We start from the raw sequence: 23,293 nt of genomic DNA, 5'->3' as shown, positions 1-23,293 counted from the left end.
CATTTAATATGATCTGTTTTCAAAATCAAGCAATTATAAAAAAAAATGAAAAAGTAATATAATGTAACAAATATTAATACTGACTATAGTCAACGAAATTCCCCTACTTTTCCATTGGGAATAATGTGTTTTTTAATTTTATTGATTGACTGCAATTGTTAGGATTTCCGCTTTAGTAGACGAGCATTAAACTACACTGTTCACTTGTTTTCACAGGTGCTCGGCTCTCCGTTTCTGAGACTTGCTGTGGAAATCTGAGCTTCAAAATAGCAAACATGGAAGAAAGACCTTCAAACCAACCCTATTCATTAGCTTTCTAAAACTAGGTCTACTATCTTCCATTAAGAGCAGTTCCATTAAGATTCCCTTTTGTAGCCTTCTCAGTTTTATGTAGCCATTCCTGGAACCTCTCCATTTTGGACATGGGATCGTTTGAGCCGTTTAGCAGTGCTGGAGGAAAGGCTTAATCCCAAGTCTTTCTGGAGAGCGCTAAGACACTGCCTGACTCGGAGCTGACAGGATTACCTTCATATTAGATTTGCGAGACAAAGGAGGAAGAACACCTGCTTGTTTTTACAGGCAAATCCAGGCCACGCTGCTCTGTGTTTGTCTTTCGTTTTTGAATCGCCACCTTCCATTGTCAAATTTGGCACAAATTGTGCACTTCCCAGAATTGCCTCCTGTTGTAGGACTTTATAATCCAAAATCATTCAGAATCAAGGTCAGTCGTCCTTGAGTGCAGAAAAGGTACGTTTGCTCGTGTTCGGCCGCAAAATACTAAAACTAGTGACTTTGTTGGATACATTATGGAGTTAAAAGGATAGTGGACAAGCAGATCTGCGTCATCAGTGTCCGAGAAGACCCATCAGCCAAGCTGGAAAGAGAAAAAAAAAAGCCTAAGAAAGAGGGGGCGTTCTGAGGCAGGTCGTTCTTATTCCAGTCTGGCCCTTTCTCTGCTTGGTGGAAACCTGCATTCGTTACGATGGATCCTCGACCGACTGGAGCGACCACTGCCGTGTGAAGGACTGCACTCTACCCTGTAAGTGAGAACACGCACACACACACACGGGCATCACAAGGTGAAGACACTTGGTGGTACTGATGTGCTGGTTGTGACATCATAAATTGGAAAAGACTTTCCAGAAAGCTCTTGAATTTTAATTCGGTTGTGCACAGTTAAGTATTTGCTCATTTCCAAGTCAAAACTGACAACAGTACTCGGAAAAGTAATATTACAACTATAAATCCAAAAATAATTTTGTTGTTTTAGTATTATTTATATACTATTCTAGTATTTATGAATATTTTTTTTTATTAATTTTATGTGGTTTTTGTAATTGTTTTTATTTTTTAAAAAAAATATTTTTTTAAATATATTTTAGTTTTAGAAATTTTAGAACTTCATCTTAAACACTCATTTATGTTAGTCGGTAAGGCACCATTTCTAATTTTCGTTATTGTTATACTCAAGTTATGTGCTTAATATTTACATTTTATTTAATTTCAGCTTTATTTCAATAAACAAAAATAATTTGTAATAATTTTAGTTTTAGTTAATAACAAGACTGTTTAATTATTAAGAACTGTATCTAATATATATATATAAATATAAATTAGTGCTGTCAAATCGATTAATCGCATCTAACAAAGATTTGTGTGTATTTATTTTACAATATGTATATATATTATATATGTGTGTATATACATGTATACATAATCTATATAAACAAACGTTTATCTTAGATGCGATTAATTGATCTGACAGTACTAATATAAATATTATATTAAATATATATATTTTTTGTATTGTACAATAAATTATGCTTTGTATTTTATATACCGGTATATGTGTGTGTGTGTATATATATATATAATATGTGTGTGTGCGTGTTTATGTATATTGTGTTTTTTATATGTATTAATTAATATTAATATATATTTTTTTATCAACTTCATTTGAAGGGGTCTGGGTTCTAATTTACCCTTTTATATAAACTTTTTTTTAATTTTTTTTTTACCAAAATTGTCGCTGAACATCATTCGATTAATTTCATGAGTGGCCGCACATTTGTTTGCATTTAGTTTTGTAATTTCAGTCTAATGATGCGTTTCTGAGAGCAGAGCAGGGCAGGAACATTACCTATAAACAAAATGAAAACTGCCCAAGAACTGGAGATGCTTCCTCCGTATTACATCCACCTCTGTCGGAAGCTGTTTGATAAAGTGCTGGGGACATGTCCTCACCGTAACGACATCTATATGCACACACACACACACACACACACACACACACACACATAGACAGGCTTGCCGGAGGGACACTAGATCCCTGTCTGGGCTCCCACTGTTTAGAACCTGTGTTATTCTTTTCCCCCCTCTCCCTTTCTTGGGTTTGAATGGTTGAGGACAAGGGGCACTTTGAAGGAGGCTGAAATTGGCTGTGGTTTGGTCACAGTTGACAGACTACTGCTGGGCTCCCACTGATCAGTGTCCCCCGTGTATATATACACCGCCTCCCCTATCCCACGAGCCCCTGCTCTAGAATTTGGAGAGCAGAGGTGGACTTTAAACATCGCTGACAAATCCCATCACACAGTTTTTTCCAGCAACACTGCACTTTTTCACTTTTGGGACACACCTTCATCAGACCTGGTTTGTGCATGTTGAGATTCTCTTCTTTTGTCTCCCCTTGACCTCGACATCAGCGTCCGTGAGATAAGCAGAGGAGGATGAAACTGAAGAAGCAGGTGACCGTTTGTGGCGGGGCCATCTTCTGTGTGGCCGTCTTCTCTCTCTATCTGATGTTGGACCGCGTCCAGCACGATCCCGCCAGGAGACAGAACGCCGGGAACTTTCCGAGGGTGAGTCAGTGACTTCTTTATGAATTCCCTTTGTCCCGGATTACATTTTTTTTTTTGCTGTGTTGGTCTGTTTGAATGGCTCCATTTGTCAAAGCCTTCGGTGTTTTTTTTTTTTTTTTTCAGCCTTGCAAGTGTAAAGCTAGTGATGTGACCAATTTGTTTCTGGCTCTGTCTGGAGCTAATTAACTACTAAATTAGCTTGTGAATAACTCTCTGTGAGTGCTGGCTTTTTTTTTTCTTTTCTATCACGAACCAAAGGCTTTTTTAAAATGCAAAAAACCCAATTATTAGAAAAATGAGTTGGTGTTCTTCTAGAAATTGCATGCAGAATGACACATAGTTGATGGTGTGGGAATTAGCACATTTTATGTGCTTCATATCGGAAGCCTCGGGAAAAATAACGCACATTATGCATATGCAGATATTGTTTGTATCCAAAGCCTGTACTAAATCTTTTTTCAATTTGATTGTCAGTGAGCTTTGCCCCAGCGAACACTTACAGCTGCCGTGACACTTGATAATAGTAACACTTGCTAAGGCAAGGGATTTAAACAAACTTCCAATCCTAAGTTTTATGTTAACATGTAACTCATCCCTCACCCTTTGTACTACGGATCTAAATGATACCTCAAATCATGCAATTTGTTGAGAAGAGCTGTGCTATTATTTTTCAAAGCTATCAGACTTGTGATCTGCCTGGGGGGATGATAAAATGGCAGAAGAAATCCCATAAATTTACACCGAAGAATGGACCTGAGACATATCCAAGTACCAGAATATCATTTCTTTTGACTATTAGGGGGCAGCCCTATCGGTTTTTCCTTACATTTCCATAACATTACAAATAAATTATCGGGAATTATCATCAGTATGAATTATTAGTGCATCCCTACTCAGAATCATGAGGACACTACTCAAGTTTTCTTTCGAAAATGTAAAAGTTTCGTTTGTTTATGGTACTGTAGACGTGTTAGAGGTTAGCCACGCCAGTCCTGTGTGCCGTCCCCTCTAGAGCGCTCCGGTCAGTCATGTGATGTTGTAGATTGTGGTGGTAGATAGATTACACCTCCATCCCCCTCCTTGTTTTCAGAGCCAGATTTCGGTGTTGCAGAACCGCATCGAGCAGCTGGAGCAGCTCTTGGAGGAGAACCATCAGATCATCAGCCACATCAAAGACTCTGTGCTGGAGCTCACAGACACGGGGGCCATCTCTCCCAGCGGGCATCTCCCCTTCCGGAGCGCCAATGGCTCCTGGGTGCTGCCCTTTGATGGCAGGCCCACCTTTCTCTCTGTCAAGCCACTGGATTGCCAGTTCGCACTGGGCCGCAGGAGCCAAACTGACCTGCAGGTGAGAATCGAAACAGCATCTCAGTTGGTTGGACTGTGTGTGTAAGGACTACAATTGAATGCAGTGTTATCTGGGAGCGGCTTTGGGATTCACTTGTGGTGGTTAGAGTAGTCAAAAAGTACCGACTTCGGTACCAAGTCGATACTGACATTTTAAAATTGTGCCGCTTTGAGCGGAATCGTAAACACCTCTGATTGGCCATTGTGTTCACGCGCTTATCTGATATGTCTGTGATTGGCTACTATGATTAACGCATGGGAGCGTTTGAGAGCACACAGAAGTGTTTGAAAGCTTTTCAAATCACAAGCAGGCGTCTATCAGCGGACGCCTGCTTTCAAACGCTCCCGTGTGTATCCGTGTAAGCGCTCGGTGAAGAGCATCTTGATGTATATTTACAACGTTTTTGAAGCACTGATCATTGTAGCCAATCACAGACATATCTAATGAGCGTGTGAGTACAATGGCCAATCAGAGGTGTTTACGATTCCGCTCAATTTTTTAAATGTTAGTACCGAAGTCGGTACTTTTTGACAACTCTATTGGTGGTTATAGAATTAGGTCAGTAATCAGAGTTTTGAGTCTGCAACTTTTGACTTTGCCTTCCTGCAGTTACACATCTAATGACTAATAGTGATGACTTGTATTTCACAAGAATGGCAATAGTATTCAAGGGGCTCCTACACATAGTATACAATTTAAGTCAAGATAATATCAAATGTGCTTTTTTTTATAACAGTAAAACTGTTGGTATTTGAAATCAAGCCAAACAACCCTTCATTGCTCAGCCCCCGAAATGCATGAACACATAATGCATGGATGCTTGTGAACAGGCACTTTTCTTCTCCATTGGGTGCATTGTTACGCTTCAGGCAGTCACGCCTACTCTAAATACAGTTCTTTTGTCATCTGTCAGTTATATCAAATTGCCATGAGATGTGGTATTTCTAAGGAAGTCCGCACCATGTCCTGTTTTGTGGAAAATCGCTGAATGTAACATCTTTATCACATTTTTATGCCTTCAAGTGGAGGTTCTGAGGCTTTTGTAAAGATGTTTCGAATTTTGAAATGGATCAAGTCTTCCAGATGAATCAGTGGAATGACATTCATCACCATCTCTGTATTGATTGTTTGGCCATAGATGCTGGATGTATACTCCTTGCTAAACTTCGATAATGTGGACGGAGGTGTTTGGAAGCAAGGTTTTGAGATCACCTACGAGCCCAACGAGTGGGACGACGAGCCCCTGCAAGTGTTTGTGGTCCCTCATTCGCACAACGATCCAGGTAGGGATCGAAACTTCATTCACTCAAACATGCATCAACCTCTTGTACTGAAGAATTTTTGAAGTTTTCTTTTTTGAAGTTGGGGCTGATTCACTCTACACAGGCAAAATGTAACCCTGAGTCAAGCCTTTAGCTGTGTTTATGTGCCCTGTAATCGGATTTCTTGCTACATGCATAATGCAAAAAGTCTTAAGCGTAACTATAGTTTTGAGATTTCTGTAGGTGTAACTGGAACCGAAGTCTCAAGTTTCAAAATGGACACACAAGCACAATAAAAGTATCAAAAGTTTCACCTGTCTTCCTTAGATTTTCATTGAGTAAACAAATTAAATTTCTCATTTAAAGCTAGCATATGGCTTCAGAAGCACATGAGTCGTATGTAGCAATGCTCCAATCAAATGGCTGCTAATTGGTGATCTTTCGACTTGGACGAGCACATAACTTTTTGATATTTTGATGCAAACCTACTTGACTGCACTTTCAGAGGTAGAGCATGAGAGTTATGAAGACTATGAACAGCTTGCAAAACTGCTATTTTTGATGTTCGCCAACAGCTTAAGCAGATGTGGCGAAATAATAATAACCCTGGTTATAAGTCTTTATTAAAAAAAAAAAATCCTGAGCAAATGATATTAACAGCAGCAGCTGTTCAGTCGCTTTCTCACAAGTGCATGTTCCCTTCATTAAAGGAAAAAACCTTTTTGGAAGTTTAAATTACTTTCATTTCTTTAAGCAACCTAAACATGTTGTAAAGTTTCAATCTCTCCCAAAAAGTTTTCACCCACAGTCCTTAAGTGGATGCAACATTTTTCATTTGACTTTTACTTAGTTGTTGATGCAGCATCCTCAGTCTAACAGCTATCCATGTGTATCCGAAAGAGTCGTGCAGGTAAAGTGGGTCAATGTTGGGCTTGCGTTTTGCAGCGTAGGCACAATTTGTGAAGCACCTTATGAAAAACACAATGCGCATCACCCACAGGACAGATAAGTTTCCAAATCTGCTCGCGAAACCCCTGCAGTTGGCATTTTTTTTTGCAGAATTATGATTGAAAGAACTGTAGGGCTGAATCTAATACATTAAAGTCAGTGACCCGTTTCCCTGTTGTTTTATTGGTGTCGGTACCGTGTCACTGGTCTTTGTGGTGATGCGTGTTTAATGCAGATTGTGTAATACTGCAAGCGTTCCAATATGTTTCAGTCAGCTTTCCGGGAACCCTAAATGTCTGTCTGCCGTTCTCAGGGTCAGCACGGATCAGTTCTTCCTGCGCTGACACAAAGATCAGCAGTGCCTCTGAATTTCGAACAGACAGTGTTATTTCGAACAGATTGTTCTTTGGAGAACAAAGTGCTGCCAAAAGGCTATGCTTTGTCTAAACTTTTTAGTGTTTTATCAAAAGAACGTTTGTTTTTAGCACAGATTCTGTTGTCACGTCATTGTGTGGTGGCAACTACATCAGATCTGTGTGCATTCCTTGGATGATGATTTCATGCTGGACTTCTTTTGTGACAGGATGGATCAAAACATTTGACAAGTACTACAATGACCAGACCCAGCATATCTTCAACAACATGTTGGTGAAGCTGGCGGAAGATTCTCGTCGGAAGTTCATCTGGTCGGAAATATCATTCTTCGCCAAATGGTGGGAAAGTGCAGATGTACAAAAACAAGAGGCAATGCGCAAGTGAGTCATTTTTGGTTTTTAAAATTGTAATATTTATTTTAACTGCATTTTCTGACCAAATAAATGCAGCCTTGGTGAGCATAAAATCCTTTTAAAAACATTAAAAAACAATTAAAAAATGCAACCCCAAAATTTTGAACGGTAGCGAACCTGTCATGAACAGACCGTTTCTCAGTTCAATCAATCCAATCAGCGCTCTTGCTCACACTGTTGTGTTTTGATTCAGTCCCACATGCCCATTCTTGATCAGTTCATCTTCTTAACTCGGTAATCTGCTGAAGGTTAATTAGTCCATATGCTTGTGGCACAAGTGAGATGCTCGTTATATAGCCTGATCTAATGCTGTGGATTTCCTCACCTCGTCTTGCGATCTGTGCTTTCAGTTTTAAGAATCCTCTTTAAACCCGTTTTCTTTCAGGCTGATCCTCAGCGGACAGCTTGAGATGGTGACAGGAGGCTGGGTCATGACGGATGAAGCCAACGCTCACTATTTCGCCATGATCGATCAGCTCATTGAAGGCCATCAGTGGCTGGAGAGAAATCTGGGTATGATTATTTTGTGGGGTGGTGTGGCTTAGTGGTTACCGTATTTGCATTTTTTCTAGATATGGGAGATGCAGGCTTGATCCTAAAAGTGGAATATTTAATCGGCGTGTTACTGCAGGTGTGACCCCTCGCTCAGGCTGGGCCGTTGATCCGTTCGGGCACAGCGCCACGATGCCTTACCTACTGAAACGGGCGAACATGACCAGCATGCTGATCCAGAGGGTCCATTACTCCATCAAAAAGCACTTTTCTGCCACTCGGAGCCTTGAGTTCATGTGGAGGCAGGCCTGGGGTAAATGACTACAAATATAAAAACATGCATTCACATTTAAATCCACACGGTTTCAAATTAGTACAGATAAAATGCACAAAGTTACTTTATAAGCAGTGTTATTTTAGTATTATTTATATAGTGTCATTTATTCATATTTTTTATTTTCAGATTCTATTTAAATTTTAGTTTATTGTAGTAATTTTTTTGTTATATGCTTTTGTCATTTTTATTAGTTTTTGTTTTATTTTTTAATATTTAGCTCTATTTAGTAATTTTAGTACTTCAACTTTTTTTTTTAAATTTCAGTTAGTTGTCAAGGCTATATTTAAAAAAGGTTTTTTTTTTTTAATTAACAAAAACAATTGTAATAGTTTTAGTTAACAACATATCATAGAGATTTTGGAGATGTGCTCTTGACCTGGGCCGATTAGCTGCCTAGTAACGCCGTAGAAACCGTACAGCAATAGCAACACCTTAGCAACTACCCTAGCATTGTGGCAGTGTGTTTTGCATGAGCAAGTGTAACGGAGGCCAGCTAGTGAAAAGCTGTGCGTGTAAACCTCACTCCCCTGGGCTCAAGAGGCACACTAGCGATTGACGCTAGAGATTGCGGTCTTTAGTGTCCTTGTTAGTGTGCCCACCTGCCATACCGAAGAACGCCAGTTCAAATCCCACTCGGAGAGGGTCAAATTAATCCGGTTAAATGTTAAAATTTAGTTAATAACTATAATAGATCAAAATATAGCATTTGTAATCATTTTCTACATGTTGGAAATGCTTTAAATGTCTAATGAAGTTTTAGGAAAACACAAACCCTTGGCAGCCATTTTTGAAAGCTTTGCCAACGAGTCTTGCCAACCCATCTAAGTGGCTTAGAGACCTACACATCTGAGTTTGATTTTTATCTACAGATATTGAATCGAGCACAGACATGTTCTGCCACATGATGCCGTTTTACAGCTACGACGTGCCGCACACGTGTGGCCCAGACCCGAAGATTTGCTGCCAGTTTGATTTCAAGAGGCTGCCGGGCAGTCGAGTCAACTGCCCCTGGAAGGTGCCGCCCCGAGCCATCTCAGATGCCAACGTGGCCGAGAGGTGAGGCAGGCTGTAGGGCTGATTAATACGAAACCAGGAGATTAATGTGATTCGGGGGAGTTTAGCCAAAGAATGAATGTAGGTTAATTTCCTGTGTTAGCGAACAAAATTCATTTGTCCATCACCCAGCTGACGCCAGCTGTATTTATATGGGTTGTGCTTGAACTGGGCTCAAATCCAAATCCACCTCTCTTTAGCTTCATAGAAGAAAACCCGGATATTAACAAGCTTGTAGCAATTAATTTGCACCTGTCCTTACACTTCAGAGGTCTTTGAGGTTTACTGGAATAGGCAGAGGGTTTTATGAGGACACTTTTAGCTTCATGAGTCATTTCCTCCCAAATGTTCAAACATGTAGAATTCCTTTCGGTATGACTACAAATGTAACTGCTAAGATGGAAACTAGGGAATTTAAACGCATTCATTCACTTGATATTCATTTATATACAATTAAAATAATATAATGATAATAAATTATTAAAATGAATACTTTAAAACTTTAATAAAAGTATTAATTTTATTTGAAATTAATATCTTGTATTTATAAAAATGTATTAAATGAACACCATTAATTATGCCCCCTACATAAATATATAGTCATGTATTTACAATAAAAAAATATAAGGGTATATAATATATATATATACTACCATCTGTAAGAATAAAAAAGAAAAAGAAATGTCTTTTGCTCATCGAAGGCTGCATTTATTTGATCAAAAATACAGTAAAAACAGTAATAATGTGAAATATTATTACAATTTAAAATAACTCTTAAAACGAGTTATTAAGAGAAAATACAATTTTCTATTTTAAAATTTAAACGCAAAGCTGTATTTTTAGCATCATTACTCCAGTCTTCAGTGTCACAGGATCCTTCAGAAATCATTCTAATATGCTAATACTTTTCTAATTATCAATGGTGAAAAAAGTTGGGCTGCTTAATATTTTGTGGAAACCGTGATACATTTTTTTTTTTAATTAATCTTTGATGAATAGAAAGTTCATTAGTACAGCATTTATTTGAAATTGAATTTTTTGTTACATTATAAATTTCTTTACTGTCCCTTTTGATCAATTTAATGCATCCTTGCTGAATAAAAGTATACATTTCTTTATTTAAAAATCTGCTGAGCCCAAACTTGTTATTGATTTAAGTCTATTTAATGCTTAAATTGTTTTAATCGATTGACAGCCTTAATAAAAAAACCCAACAATCCAGTGGATTTACTTTATATTTGACATTTTCTGTTTCAGAGCTGGGGTTCTGCTTGATCAATACCGTAAAAAATCCAAGCTGTTCCGTAGTAAAGTGTTGCTGGTTCCTCTGGGGGACGACTTCCGCTATGACAAAGCAGTAGAGTGGGATCAGCAGTACTTCAACTACCAGAAACTGTTCGATTACATGAACTCCCACCCAGAAATGCATGTAAAGGTATGTGAAGGATCTGACCCGTCTATCGATACAAAACTACAATAACTGCCTGCATGTTTGTCAGGAGGATTCTTTAATTATGTCAAAAATATAGTAAGAAAAAACAAAACAACAACACAGCTCTTTTACCTCAGCACTGATGTACAACTAGGAATAATTGAAATGAATAATTTAACTTGTTTGTGAGTGAAGAAAAGAGTGAAGATGTTTTTGATATAGGAAAATGCAGAATTTACTGGAATTGCCCTATAAGCAAATCTCTGTGTTCTCAGGCCCAGTTTGCAACGCTGACAGACTACTTTAATGCGGTGTACAAGGCTAATGGAGTTGCCCAGGGGACGAGACCACCCGATTACCCTGTGCTGAGTGGAGACTTCTTCGCCTATGCAGATAGAGAGGACCATTACTGGAGTGGATACTACACCTCACGTCCCTTCTACAAAAACCTGGACCGTGTGCTGGAGTCTCACCTACGGTTAGTCAGAGAAACATCCAACTTATGTCTAATATCTCACTGTTAATAGATGGAAAAAAAGGGATTGACATGTTCAGCAACAATACTCCGGTAGGCTGTGGCGTTTAAACAATGCATACTTGGTACTAAGGGGCAATAGAAAATAGAAAAAGAAAATCCCCCCCACACCATTACACTAACAGCAGCCTGAACCGCTGATACAAGGCAGGATGAATCCATGCTTTCATGCTGTTTACGCCAAATTCTGACCCTACCATGTGAACGTCTCGAAAGAATCAAGATTCATCAGACCAAACAATCTTCTATTGCCCAATTTTGATGAGCCGGTGTGAATTGTAGGCTCAGTTTCCTTTTCTTAGCTGACAGGAGTGTCACCCGGTGTTTTTTTTGGCTGATATCAAGGTTCAAGGTTCAAGGTAGTTTATTTGTCATTACAATAACAAGTTATGTAATGAAATGCTTAGATCCCACCCCCCAACGTTGCCGATAAAAACCTCCTATCACATCCACATGGGTAAATAAATATACTAACAGTAAAATAAATACTGTACAACTAAATAATAAACAACTAAATAATATTTATTTGTTCATGCTCATTTCCCAATTTTTACATTTACATTACATTTGCCATCATCTAGCGGTCAATTAAAGTGAATCAATCTATTAAAAACACTAATGATTTTATTCTACTGTTAAATGTAATCTTTAGCAAATCCTATATTAATATCTTTTTAACTGTACATTATAATATTGTGATGCTTAAATTCACTTGTAGCGTTTAAAATGATTAGTTTTTAGTGTTTTATTTTAATTTAAAAGCATTTATTAAAAAAATATAGTCTTCTAAAGCCACTTATTAATCTTTAAACACTAATAATTTAGCAACCCTGTAATCTGAAAATCTAAAAATGAATGATGCCTAAATTAACTTGTAGCATTTCAAATTATTTGGTTGTAGTTTTAGTGTTTTATTTAAAAGTATTAATGGCAGCTATTTATTGGTTTTTGGCTATAACATGAAAATAACTATGTATTTATCCTTGTATTACGTTATTAAAATGTAATTTTAATCAGTGCACAGTGCACAGCGTTTAGTTAAAATTTTCACAGAAATCAAACTATAAATGGTTCATTTATAACTGTCTATGACTGCAAATTAAGCTGGGATTGAAGAGCATTTTTGCACAAAGCTGTTATTTAACACATTGCTAACAATTCAACAAGTAGCTTTCAGTCAAACGTTTTTTGCTAACAAGGTTTTGTGGAAGCCTTTTAATTTTTAATTGGCAACAAATTAAAATTTCCACTGACAAACTGCCATCGGGGTATCTGAATTTAATCCATTATTTTAGCAACTTTGGAAAGTGTCTGTTTTTATTTGCCAGAGATTCAATTATGTTTTGAATAATGGCCTGTTCTCTGCGGTATTACTGGGGAATAATTAAAATAGTGATTCTCCACGTGGGTGAAAGTTTTTCTCCTAAATTAAGCACGAGGCATTGCCTAATTACTGTTATTACTCGTTTTTTCAATTCTATTATCATTGGTTTTTGTGTTGCTGTTTCGTTCAGTGTCATGCATCATTGCATTTGAAAACTGAATGTTTGTTTGGTTTTGTGTTTGTCTGCGTTTCTTGTAGAGGGGCAGAAATTCTCTACAGTCTGGCGGTGGCTCACGCGAGACGTGCGGGCATGGAAGGGCGCTACCCCATTTCAGATTACTCCCTCCTGACCGATGCCAGGCGCAACATAGGACTGTTCCAGCACCATGATGCCATCACGGGCACCGCCAAGGAGGCTGTTGTCATCGACTATGGAAACAGGTCTCTGGATAAAAGCTTGCAGAATTGATCCTCATTAACTAATTGAGAGATCGAAGGAAGTCTCTCAGGGTGATATTTGTGAAATATCATCTTTGATGGGCCAATTTTAGGATTGGATTGAATCCTTTCGATTTGTAAGCGGTTCTTGATTTGTTTATTTCCCCTCCTGCAGGCTATTACGTTCTCTGGTCGGTCTGAAACGAGTAATCATGAATGCTGCACACTTCCTTGTAATAAAGAATAAAGACATTTACCGCTTCTACCAGACGGAGCCTTTCTTAGAGACGGTGAGGAGCGGAGTTGGTTTTTCTAAAATCAGCCAGTGTGTTAACCTTTGTCTGACCTTTGACCTCTGTCCATGTGACTGTAGGACGATAGACGCGCCACACAGGATTCTCTCCCGCAGCGCACACTTATCGAGCTGGAATCTTCTCCCAGGTGAGATGCGTCATCCACAGATCATGAATGCCTCAAATGCGGTCATATGATTTTCATCATCTTCCTCTTCCTCAGGTATCTAGTGCTGTTTAACCCTGTCGAGCAGGAGCGTCTGTGTGTGGTCACCGTTCTGGTGAATTCGGCGAGAGTGAGGGTGCTGACAGAAGACGGGCAAACGTTACCGGTTCAACTCAGCGCGCAGTGGATGTCCGCCGTTGAGATGAGTGGAGAGGTTTACCAGGTGTGTCCAGTTGTGTCTATTTTCCTTGGAAGCATCTTAACTAAATGTAGTCTCAAAACCTACATGCTTGTTTCTTCCTCCAGGCCTCTTTCATGGCACGTCTCCCCGCTCTGGGATTGGCCGTCTTCCATCTGTACGACTCTGCTGACTCGCCCATGACCCTGCGCTCTGATACGCTGCTCAGGATACCAGGACGGGGTCAGAGCATACGAGGTTTGGACCCTCTGCCCGTGCGATCGCAAACGGTAGACGCCCAACCGTTCTACATCCAGAGCCAGTCTCTCACTCTAGGCTTCTCTGGAACCACAGGCCTGTTGGAGGTGAGATGGTATTTTTTATGCATTATCTTTGTTTTAAATTACAGGAAGTAAAGTGAGAAATGAACCAGGGCTGAGGGTAAAATGCAAAAATATATATATATATATTTTTTTATGTATGTGTGAATTCACTCTATGGTTTTATATGAAAGAAAAAACAGGGCTTTCCAATAGTGTTTAACCTCTCAATATTAAAAATGTTTAATTCGACACCAGCCTATAGATGGCTGACATTATATATTTGCGCATACTCATTTCCCATATTTTTTGCAAATCTAACAATGAACATCCTTTTATATTCTGTACATTGATAATGTTGTGATGCCTAAATTCACTTGTTGCATTTAAAATGATATATTTATTTTGGCAAAATAGTATAGAATTTTAATATTGACCATTTATCAGTTATCAGCCAATATTAGAGATTTTTAATGTATTGACATCAGTCTATATGGTGTATATATCAGCTAGTATTGGATATTTAATTGTGCATGCTCGTTTCATGTTAAATGCTGTTTAATGTAATTTTGAGCAAATCTCACAATGAATATCTATTTTTTTTATACTGTATAATAGTACTGAATTTTAATATCGGCCATAATATGAATTATAATAATACATTTAATGATAATTATCAGCTTGTCGGTATCACCCATAATTGTAATATCTGTGCATCACTAAAAAATATTTGAAAGGGAAAAAATGCCCTGAAAAATGCTGAAAATCAACTCTACTGAGCAAATATTGCATGCTAATAAAAAAGGAAGTTTCCAAGCTATGACATCAGCAGTCTATTTTTATGATCCGTCATCTGGACGAGTGTTTTTATTTTTATTGGTTTCCAAATTGAATTAAACGCATCACTGTCCTATTTTTGTAGTACATATGCTGTCGTGTCCTTTTTTTGAATCTGAGTCAGCAGATAAGACTAAAATGATTAATTCTCTCTCTCTTACACTTTTTTCTCCATCAGAGCATTCGACGTAAAGACGATCCCCAGGAGGTGAGGGTACAGATTCAGTTCCTCACATACGGAACTCGACCTTCCAAGGACAAGAGCGGGGCCTATCTCTTCCTGCCGGACGGAAATGCCAAGGTAGTCTCCCGGTAGTCTTGACTGGGGTGAAAAGCCATTTATCAAACAACGTGGGGTGAATTAACACCTTCCTTTCCGCTCGTTCTCAGCCCTATTCGCAGAGAGAAGCCCCTATAGTGCGTGTGGTGGAAGGTCCTCTCTTCTCTGAGGTTGTGGCACATTATCAACACTTCCAGCAGACGGTCCGCATTCATAATGTTCCAGGTACTCAGGCGTCCATCTGTTCGGCACACAAGTTCGATCGTGTGAGGACATCTTGTCCTGTCTGATCATTTATTCCTGACATATCACTCTTTGTCTCTGTCGTTCAGGAGTTGATGGTCTTTCTCTGGACATCACCACCATGGTGGACATCAGAGATCAAAATAACAAGGAGCTGGCCATGCGGCTGGTTACCGACATCCAGAGCGAAGACACTTTCTACACAGACCTCAACGGCTTCCAGGTGAAGTCCACATGTCTACAAACTTTGAATCTGTCAGGTTCAAACAGAGATGTGGCACATCATACTTCCGAGTTCATAGGCCTAGACCCAGATTACTCTACCAGATAATCAAGCTAATGCTCCACCATTTCCCTCCTCTTCAGATGCAGCCTCGTCGGTACTTCCAGAAACTTCCACTGCAAGCTAATTTCTACCCCATGCCCACCACGGCATATATTCAGGACAGCCAGTACCGACTCACGCTCCACGCGGCCCAGGCACTGGGGGTCAGCAGCGTGTCCAGCGGTGAGTGGGGTTTGCAAATACTGATGTTACAGTGGTCCATGCCAAATCAGTGAACCTTCATGCACAATATATCGTTACCCTATTGCTTATTGTCCAGTGTTATAGGTTTTTTTGATTAACTTTGTTGGTATATTACAATATTAATCAGGTTACATGACTTTTTGGATACAAATTTATATACTGATCAGTGATATCAGTACCAGGCCTTGATATTAACTTTTTTTTACCCCCAAAGTTACTAGCCACTCAGCATTTTCACTGGCCACAATTTTGATATTGAATCCATAGGGGAAAACTGACATGTGTGTGTATATATATATATATTTATATATACCGGTATATAATATATTTATATTTTTCTCATCATTTTGCAGTAGGTATAATAGGCTGCTTACACTTTAAGACCTGACACACTGATCAATTATACTGTTACATATGCGTTTTCTTTCTTAACTGTTTACGTTCACTTAAAACGTAACTGACTGTTTATGTGAATACTTGCAAGACCGGCATTTTGACATTTTGTGTGTATTTGACTGTTTAAGCGCAATAAGCAGCAATAATAATTCAATGTAGTATTGAGAGGTGGCTTTATGTGCACGCACTTTGGGTGTGAGCACAAATCTGAGGAATGAGTAAAATTATGCGCAATACGTGCAATTCCACAGCGAAATTTAAGCCCTGTAACAGCAACAATGTTCATCCGGAGCAATAAGTGAGTGAGTGAGGAGAGGAGGGTTTGTGTGTCACTCGTTGTCGGAGAGATGAGAGAGAGTGAGCAAGAGCAGCTGGTATCATGTATCTGTTCTGCGGAAAATGAGTATTGGAAGATATTTCAATTTCAGTATTAAAAAAATCTATATTTTTGACAAAATTACATTGCATTTAGCTTATTATATCAGATGCCTTTTTTAATAAAGGACTACAATTGAAAAATGTATATATTATAGGCTATATACATTTCTGTGTTTATGTCAAGCCCTGATCTGGGGCCGTATTCACAAAGAATTTTATCTTACCACTAGGAGTACTCCTAAATCGCACTAAAATATTTTAGCTAGGAGTTTTCTCTTAAAAGTTATTCACAGCGCCTTTCAGACCTACTCTTAGTAAGGAAAAATGACAACTCCTAAACTAAGAGTGAGTCTTCGTTGCTATGGATGACGTCACTTCTCATGCACGAGCTTCCTCGCAGTGATCACGGTGATTGGTTGTTAGATGACAGGGCCATCATGCGGAGCATAACACAGACGCAACAAATCATGGAATTACGACATCTAAATATGTCTGTGTCCTACACAAAATAATAATAGTAATGTCATCGAAATGCATATATAATGACATCTTTGTGCAGGCCCCAGTGAAGTGTAATTCTTAAAAGGCAGAGAGAGAGAAAAGTCGTGAATTAAAATAAATTAAATCAAGGTAGCCTAATACCCTAATGAAAACCTCCACTTGCCTAATAACGAAAAACAACACTTGCATTAACACTTGCTTGGTTAATTGACATCCTATAAGCCTAAATAGACTACTTAAAGCAAGGAAATGTTGCTCTTATTGAAGTAATGTAATAGTTGAATGACAGTGGATTATAAAGTCGCCAAAACGTAAAAGAAAGCCCAACTGGACGCAGGATCAGTTACTGCTGCTGGCCGAGTTGGTGCTAAAATAAATAAATAAATAAATAAATAAAAAATAAAAAAAACATAAAAGTGAAATTCGGCACTGGGATATCAAGCAAAACTAAGCGTGAGAATGAGAGAGGATTTGTTTGCAGATCAATGCAGCATTCCCGCTTGTGTCGCGGACCCCGGACGACTGCGAGAGGCGGTGGTGTGCGCTACGATCCTTTGTGAATAGGTCTTAGTGAGTTAGGAGTCCTCTCGACTTCTTTTAAGCTGTCCCAGACTTAGGTGCTACTTTTAGGGCTAAAATGCTTCGTGAATTACTCTTAGTGAAAAAAATTAGGAGTCCTAAAGTTAGGAGTGACACGCCCATTATTTTTAGGAGTTGCTCCTAAATTTGCCAGTTAGGAGCTACTTTTAGCCTTAAAATTCTTTGTGAATACGGCCCCAGTACCATATTTGTTATCGGCCAGTATTAGAGATTTTTATTTGCAATTTTTGAAATACAAATTTTGGTGCAAACACTAATTAAACACACCACTTTAATTGGATATTATTTACATAAACTTTAAAATGACAGCATATTGGCTAATTAATATTAATTGGGTTATGATGCTTCAGGAAGGTTACTAGGCAACAAAAGTGTCCTAATAATTCATACTCATGTGTTGAGCATGAATATGAATCATATTCTTTGGCATTGCAGGATTCAAACTTTTTATACCTGTGTACCAAATCGAGCTGCCAATACTGTTGAAAAACTTGCCTCATTATGCTGTTTTCAATTGAGTATCGACTTAGTAGCGAAGTACCGGTACTTTTCAGGTCCGTAGCGGTGAGTTCTTAGCAGAATGGAACATGAATTAGGGACTGAGACGGCAGAGAGGTGGAAAACACTAACAGTGGGACAGCGCTCAGGTTCTATATTGATTTGATGCAATGTATCCAATAATGAAGATGAAGTGAGTGTACTGTCTAATGCTTTGCCTCCCTCTATCCTATTATCCTCCTCCAACCTCTTCATCTTTCCCTCTTATGCTCTTTCCATCTTCTACAGGTCAGCTGGAGGTGATCCTAGACCGCAGACTGATGCAAGATGATAACAGGGGTCTAGGGCAGGGCCTGAAGGACAACAAACGAACGGCCAACCGCTTCCGCCTTCTGCTGGAGAAGAGGAGCAGCAGTGAAGATGTGAGTTCTGATTGCACACGCACATGAATGAACTAAACCAGTCAAACTCAAACTTTGGTTGATTTATATGTCAATCAGTTAGCGGTTCTTGGTCAGAATAAGCATGTACTAATCTAATCGCACAAATTAAAATTACATTTAAAGGTGCAGTATGTAATATTGAGAGCTAGTGGTTGAACTGAGAATTGGAGTCCAAATTCGAAATATTGTTTCTCCCGTCCCCTCCTTAGACTCGTTGCTCACACGGGTTAACGAGCGCAATTGACAATAGAAGGTGACGAGCTTTACACTGTAAGTTGATGAGTTGACTTAGCCGAGTTTTAATATGCCTCTGGACATAGAGCTTTTTAGATGGATGCCGAGGCTTTTTAGTTGGGGATAATATTCGATCTCTGACTCGGTTCGTTTGCTGGCTTCCATGGCTACAATACGCTGTGTTTTCCGTCAAATGGCAACCCAGGGTGTTGAAATACTATTGGGTAAATTGGCAGTGGGCGGGATCGGAGACCAAAAAAATGAGACATTCCAACATGAAACGCACATTTCAAATTAGAATAACTGGCTGTAGCATTTTTTTTTTTTTTTTTTTTGGAGAAACAAGTATGTGAACTTAACATGTTTCCTAAATCTCAGTAAACATATTATGGTATTTTTGTGCTTTAGTTCAGTCAAAAAAATTACATACAGCACCTTTAAGATTCTTCTGTAATAATAATCTGTAATGATTATAATTTAAAATTACATTAGAAAACTGAACACAGTTTACTTGGTACTTAGTACCTCAAACTAAATGAAATATATTTTAAGAATTAGATGACAAAATCCATGACTAGTTCTTCCCCAGACTTTAAGTTAGTACACGCTTATTCCCACCTACTTAGGGGAAGAGGTTGCCTGACAGACATGGAAAGCAGCCTATCACACAATATAAATTAAATTAAAACAAGTTAAAATGAAAAGATCTTCTTTTAAAGTATAAAATATTTTTGTGGGTAGAGGCATCTCTTATTTCAGTTTTTTTTTCTATAATAATAATAATAAGTCTATAGATTAAAACAAATCTGAACAAAGTTTACATGCTACTGGGGGCCTCAAACAAAATAAAAAATATTTGAAGTATTATGTGTGACAAACCATGATTGGTTCTTTCTCAGAAGTGCAGCCCAATACCTTTTTAATACAGTTTTATTTCCTGGCTGACTGATAAAAACCTGTGCACTCTGACTGGCACAAGTCGGGTAGCAGATGATTAATCTGATTGGAGCCTGCAATTTCGGCTTCACGAGAGAGACACTGCTATGCATAACAAAATATGGGTGTCCTGTATCAGTGTGAGCAGTATATAAACTCTGTCAGTCAGTGGCCTGTAGGGGGCGCTCTATCGTTGCTCATGAGAGCTTTGTGAAGGCTCCTGGGACAGTATGGCTCTGAGACTAGTGTCTAAAAGCTAGCAAGTGTGTAATAATAGTTAATGGGCTTTAGAGTTTTTACACGCCGACTCGAATTGATTTGAATAATATACTTTTTCATTCAAATGATGCTGTCGCCTAAAAGATTATAAATAATATTGTGATATTGGATAATAATATAGGGGCAAAGCTCCTTGTGTTTCTTTTCATTACACCCCTCCTCATTCATTTCACAACCTCTTTTTGTTTTTTATTCCTGTCTGTCTATCACTTATTATCATGTCTTTCTCCCCTCATGCATGCAGCCTGCTGGCTCCTATGCCAAAGTCTCCAACATGATAAACAAAATCATTGCAGGTATTTTAGGAGACGACCAGGAAGAGGTAACATTACTGCAGCGGTGGAGAGTCATAGTACTGTGTAGCAGTTTTGAGAGCCCTAGTTCAGCTTGTTACCATAGCAACAAGCGACAGGTTTCCACCTGGATTAAGAGGCCAAAGGTCGTTGCCTGTCTGCTATCTCTACCTCTGTAGCTGAGCCCCCAAACCTTTTATTCACCTTATTTTATAACTTAAGAGTGGGCGCCTTGAGGCCACTGGTACTTTAGCTTCTGGAGTCATTCGCTTCCAGATATTTTACTTGTAGAAAAACAGTCAGTTATGCTGCTTGAATTCATTATCATAATCATGAACACTGGTATGTAGATTTATAGATCTATCGTTACTGCACTTTCTTTGTTATTCTTCTAATTACCTTCCTATAGTGGCTAATGAACCGGAAGTCTCACACATTCAAAGAAAATAGCCTGCTTTTGCGTTGCAAAATAAGGTGGATGGTATAACAGGCAGCAGATCAGTAGTATATAGAGGCAGAATCTGATCTTATACAGTGACCCCAAAAAGTGTCCAAATTCTTTTTGGGGTTACAGTATGTCATGTGAAGGTAAGTGCACTTTCATCAGGCTGTTTTACTTGTGTGTTTCCTGATGCATGTCTGTGTCTTCCAGCCGGTGGACAGCAGACCAGTCAGCTTCCCGTCGCTGCTCAGTCACATGACCTCCACCATCCTGAACCACGAGGTGCTGGCACTGCCTGTGTTGCCCAGGAAACATGGCGTGCCACCCATGCGTACCTTCGCTCCATTGGCTGGCACCGTGCCCTGCGACTTCCACCTGCTGAACCTCAGGAGCATCCAAAACCCGGTAAATGAGTCCTGAAAAAAAATAAAAGTGTGTCCGTATTGATTTCACCTGCTGAGCAACTGATGAGGACTTGAGTTCGTAATGAGAAGGAGAAAATAAAAGTCACACTTTAAGTGTTTGAGATCTTGTGGTCTGCTGGTTTTATTGATTATTTTAATCGACATTTATTTCATTTTTTCAGCAGGACGCTCACTCTCCATCTCCTCATACGGCTCTGCTCCTCCATCGACTGGGCTTGGACTGTGGTCTGGAGGCCCAGAACCCTGGTTTCAACTGCTCCACCACACAAGGCCAGGTCAGTGTCCTTAGAGAGAAAACTAGGTTAATGAAAATAATGAGCACACACACACAGAAATATACATAGTGTGTGGATGCATGTAGGTCTGATTTTTAGTCATTCTGAATCTGAGTCTCTGATCTTTCTTCCTAGCTCTCCATTTCTGGGCTGTTCCGTGGGCTGGATCTCCAGCTCCTGCAGCCCATGTCTCTGTCTCTAATGCACTCTCAGCCTCCGCTCTCTAACGACTCCTCCATCAATCTGGAGCCAATGGAGATCTCCGCCTACAAGCTCAAGCTGTGCTAGAGTGGTGTTGCACCAGAACCGGGCTCTCCGTGTGGACCCTCGGAAACCTGTGCTAAAGCAGAGAACCACAGCTGGATGAGCAGAGGACTCTTTCGGAGATCGTTTATCCAGACTTAACGTATCTGAATCAACACGAAGGCGCTAACTATACCCTCAAAATTGGGGGAAAAACTTGGGAGGAGGAGAGCGTTCCAGCCAGTCATATTTGGTAGCCGGTCCGGGTGCTGAGATAAGAATGTCCATGATTGTTTTTTTAAAATCAGATTTTAGTAGGCAGAACACTAATTGATCAACATCTTTTTATTCCAGCAGTGCCGACCATTGTTTTCAGCTGTCGTATTGTTTTTCCCCCCTTTTGTCTTTGGCTGGAATCGCTGACCGTTTCACAATCTTTTTGATCATTCTGTCATCCCTGGAGTTCATACTGTATGTAAATATCCCAAAAGCTACATTCACAACTAGATCTATACAAAATTGTGGGACTCAGTGCAATATGTGAAGCTTCTCGCCGTTTAATTTCTTCATTTTATTTGATTTCTACTCCTAAAGCCTTGGAAGCTAGCTACGCTTGAATCCGTGTCATTGTCGTTTGAGCTCACGCAGTTCTTTATTTCTTTATCTCTACTGTGGACGGTTCTGCCGGCCACATGTTTTTTTTTCTTTTCTATGAATGTCAATCACCACGCTCGGCCTGCCAGTGCTGTAACAGACGCGGCATTTACAGCTCTTTCTTTCAGGGCGGCTCGCAACACTTCGCTGACAGCAGAAGACGTCCACAACCCAGCAGCGGTCAGGTCTTCAGATAGCTCCTCCATTGTTTTTGTTTTTTTAATAGGTTATTGCTCAAATCGCATGATGAGAGCTGACCCAGTATATTCGCTTGATATACCTTCTCACAATATTTTCAGGTAAAGGTACCAGTGCGGGTATCAACGGATTCCCGTGGTCAGAATTAGCCAATTTCCCACATGAAAATGCATTTAGGCCTTATCTCGCTGTAGGAAACCCATCTGTAATGTGTAGCAGAGCCATCTCAGTCGTCCCTTCTGGCTTTTGTCTGTCACCTCGGTTTGCTCGAATGTGATAATTTTGAACATGAAAATGCTGTCTGTCAACCTATCGTGTCGTCTCGTGTCTCGCCTCTCCTATCCTGTCTGTCTGACCCAGGAAAATCTGTACTATCTCTGATTTAAATTACAGAAAAATATTCTCACTTTTCTGACTTTCAACTCCTGATTATCTCTCTGTACGCCCACGTCCATTTATCAGTCAGACCATCAGCCGTCTTCTCCAGCTAATCAAGTTCCAGAAAAGCATCCTATCAGGAAGATAATTCCTCTGAGGAGGAACTCCAAGTATGGAGTGCCAAACGTCTGTCCGATTGCTTTGTAAAAGATTCTGGCGCCCAACGCGGGGCACGTTTGCTATTCCAGAATGTTCTCCCTTCTGTAATTCGGTCTCGTCTGATTCAAAGTCGCTGTCTGCGCATTTCACTGCCATGCTTGTTTTTCCTGTGCATACGCTTTCCGATCTGACAGATATCCTTGTTAATGTTTTTTTTATTTATGTTGTGTGTTCTGAGATGGAAAAATTTTCTGTTTTCATTTACTTTCTCAAGAAATTAGTGAATTGAGAGGTTTG

The 23,293-nt window shown here is 39.4% G+C and overlaps 1 protein-coding gene across 5 annotated transcripts; it reads left to right on the top strand.

Moving 5' to 3' along the window:
* Window positions 1–631: 631 nt before the first annotated feature.
* On the top strand, window positions 632–22,287 carry man2a2 (mannosidase, alpha, class 2A, member 2). 5 transcript variants are annotated; one of them, XM_056239185.1, is made up of 24 exons: window positions 632–1,039; window positions 2,706–2,861; window positions 3,973–4,209; window positions 5,348–5,492; window positions 7,003–7,174; window positions 7,593–7,720; window positions 7,839–8,012; window positions 8,906–9,092; window positions 10,347–10,524; window positions 10,797–10,999; window positions 12,639–12,821; window positions 12,994–13,108; window positions 13,192–13,259; window positions 13,335–13,500; window positions 13,584–13,820; window positions 14,791–14,913; window positions 15,003–15,117; window positions 15,225–15,358; window positions 15,502–15,643; window positions 18,326–18,459; window positions 20,174–20,251; window positions 20,875–21,069; window positions 21,251–21,364; window positions 21,500–22,287. In XM_056239185.1, exons 2-24 carry the CDS (start codon window positions 2,730–2,732, stop codon window positions 21,650–21,652), a joined length of 3,513 nt encoding a protein of 1,170 aa, XP_056095160.1. In that variant the 5' UTR covers window positions 632–1,039; window positions 2,706–2,729; the 3' UTR covers window positions 21,653–22,287. The 5 variants fall into 5 exon arrangements, with proteins under 5 accessions (XP_056095160.1, XP_056095159.1, XP_056095157.1 ...); XM_056239184.1 differs by having other exon boundaries at window positions 3,952–4,209; window positions 21,254–21,364; XM_056239182.1 differs by having other exon boundaries at window positions 3,952–4,209.
* Window positions 22,288–23,293: the final 1,006 nt, after the last annotated feature.

This window comes from Rhinichthys klamathensis, unplaced genomic scaffold, assembly GCF_029890125.1.
Source record: "Rhinichthys klamathensis goyatoka isolate OS25496 unplaced genomic scaffold, OSU_Roscu_1.1 h1tg000557l_1, whole genome shotgun sequence".
Taxonomy (NCBI): domain Eukaryota; kingdom Metazoa; phylum Chordata; class Actinopteri; order Cypriniformes; family Leuciscidae; genus Rhinichthys; species Rhinichthys klamathensis.
Note: the sequence above shows the minus strand (reverse complement) of the source record. Positions and strands in the feature narration are given on the sequence as shown.

Excerpts from the sequence above, each read along its gene's own strand:
- man2a2 (XM_056239182.1), top strand. The coding sequence starts at position 2,730 with ATGAAACTGAAGAAGCAGGTGACCGTTTGTGGCGGGGCCATCTTCTGT. Across the intron at positions 13,821-14,790 it reads GAACCACAGGCCTGTTGGAG|AGCATTCGACGTAAAGACGA; the intron begins GTGAGATGGTAT and ends TTTCTCCATCAG. Across the intron at positions 21,070-21,250 it reads TCAGGAGCATCCAAAACCCG|CAGGACGCTCACTCTCCATC; the intron begins GTAAATGAGTCC and ends TCATTTTTTCAG.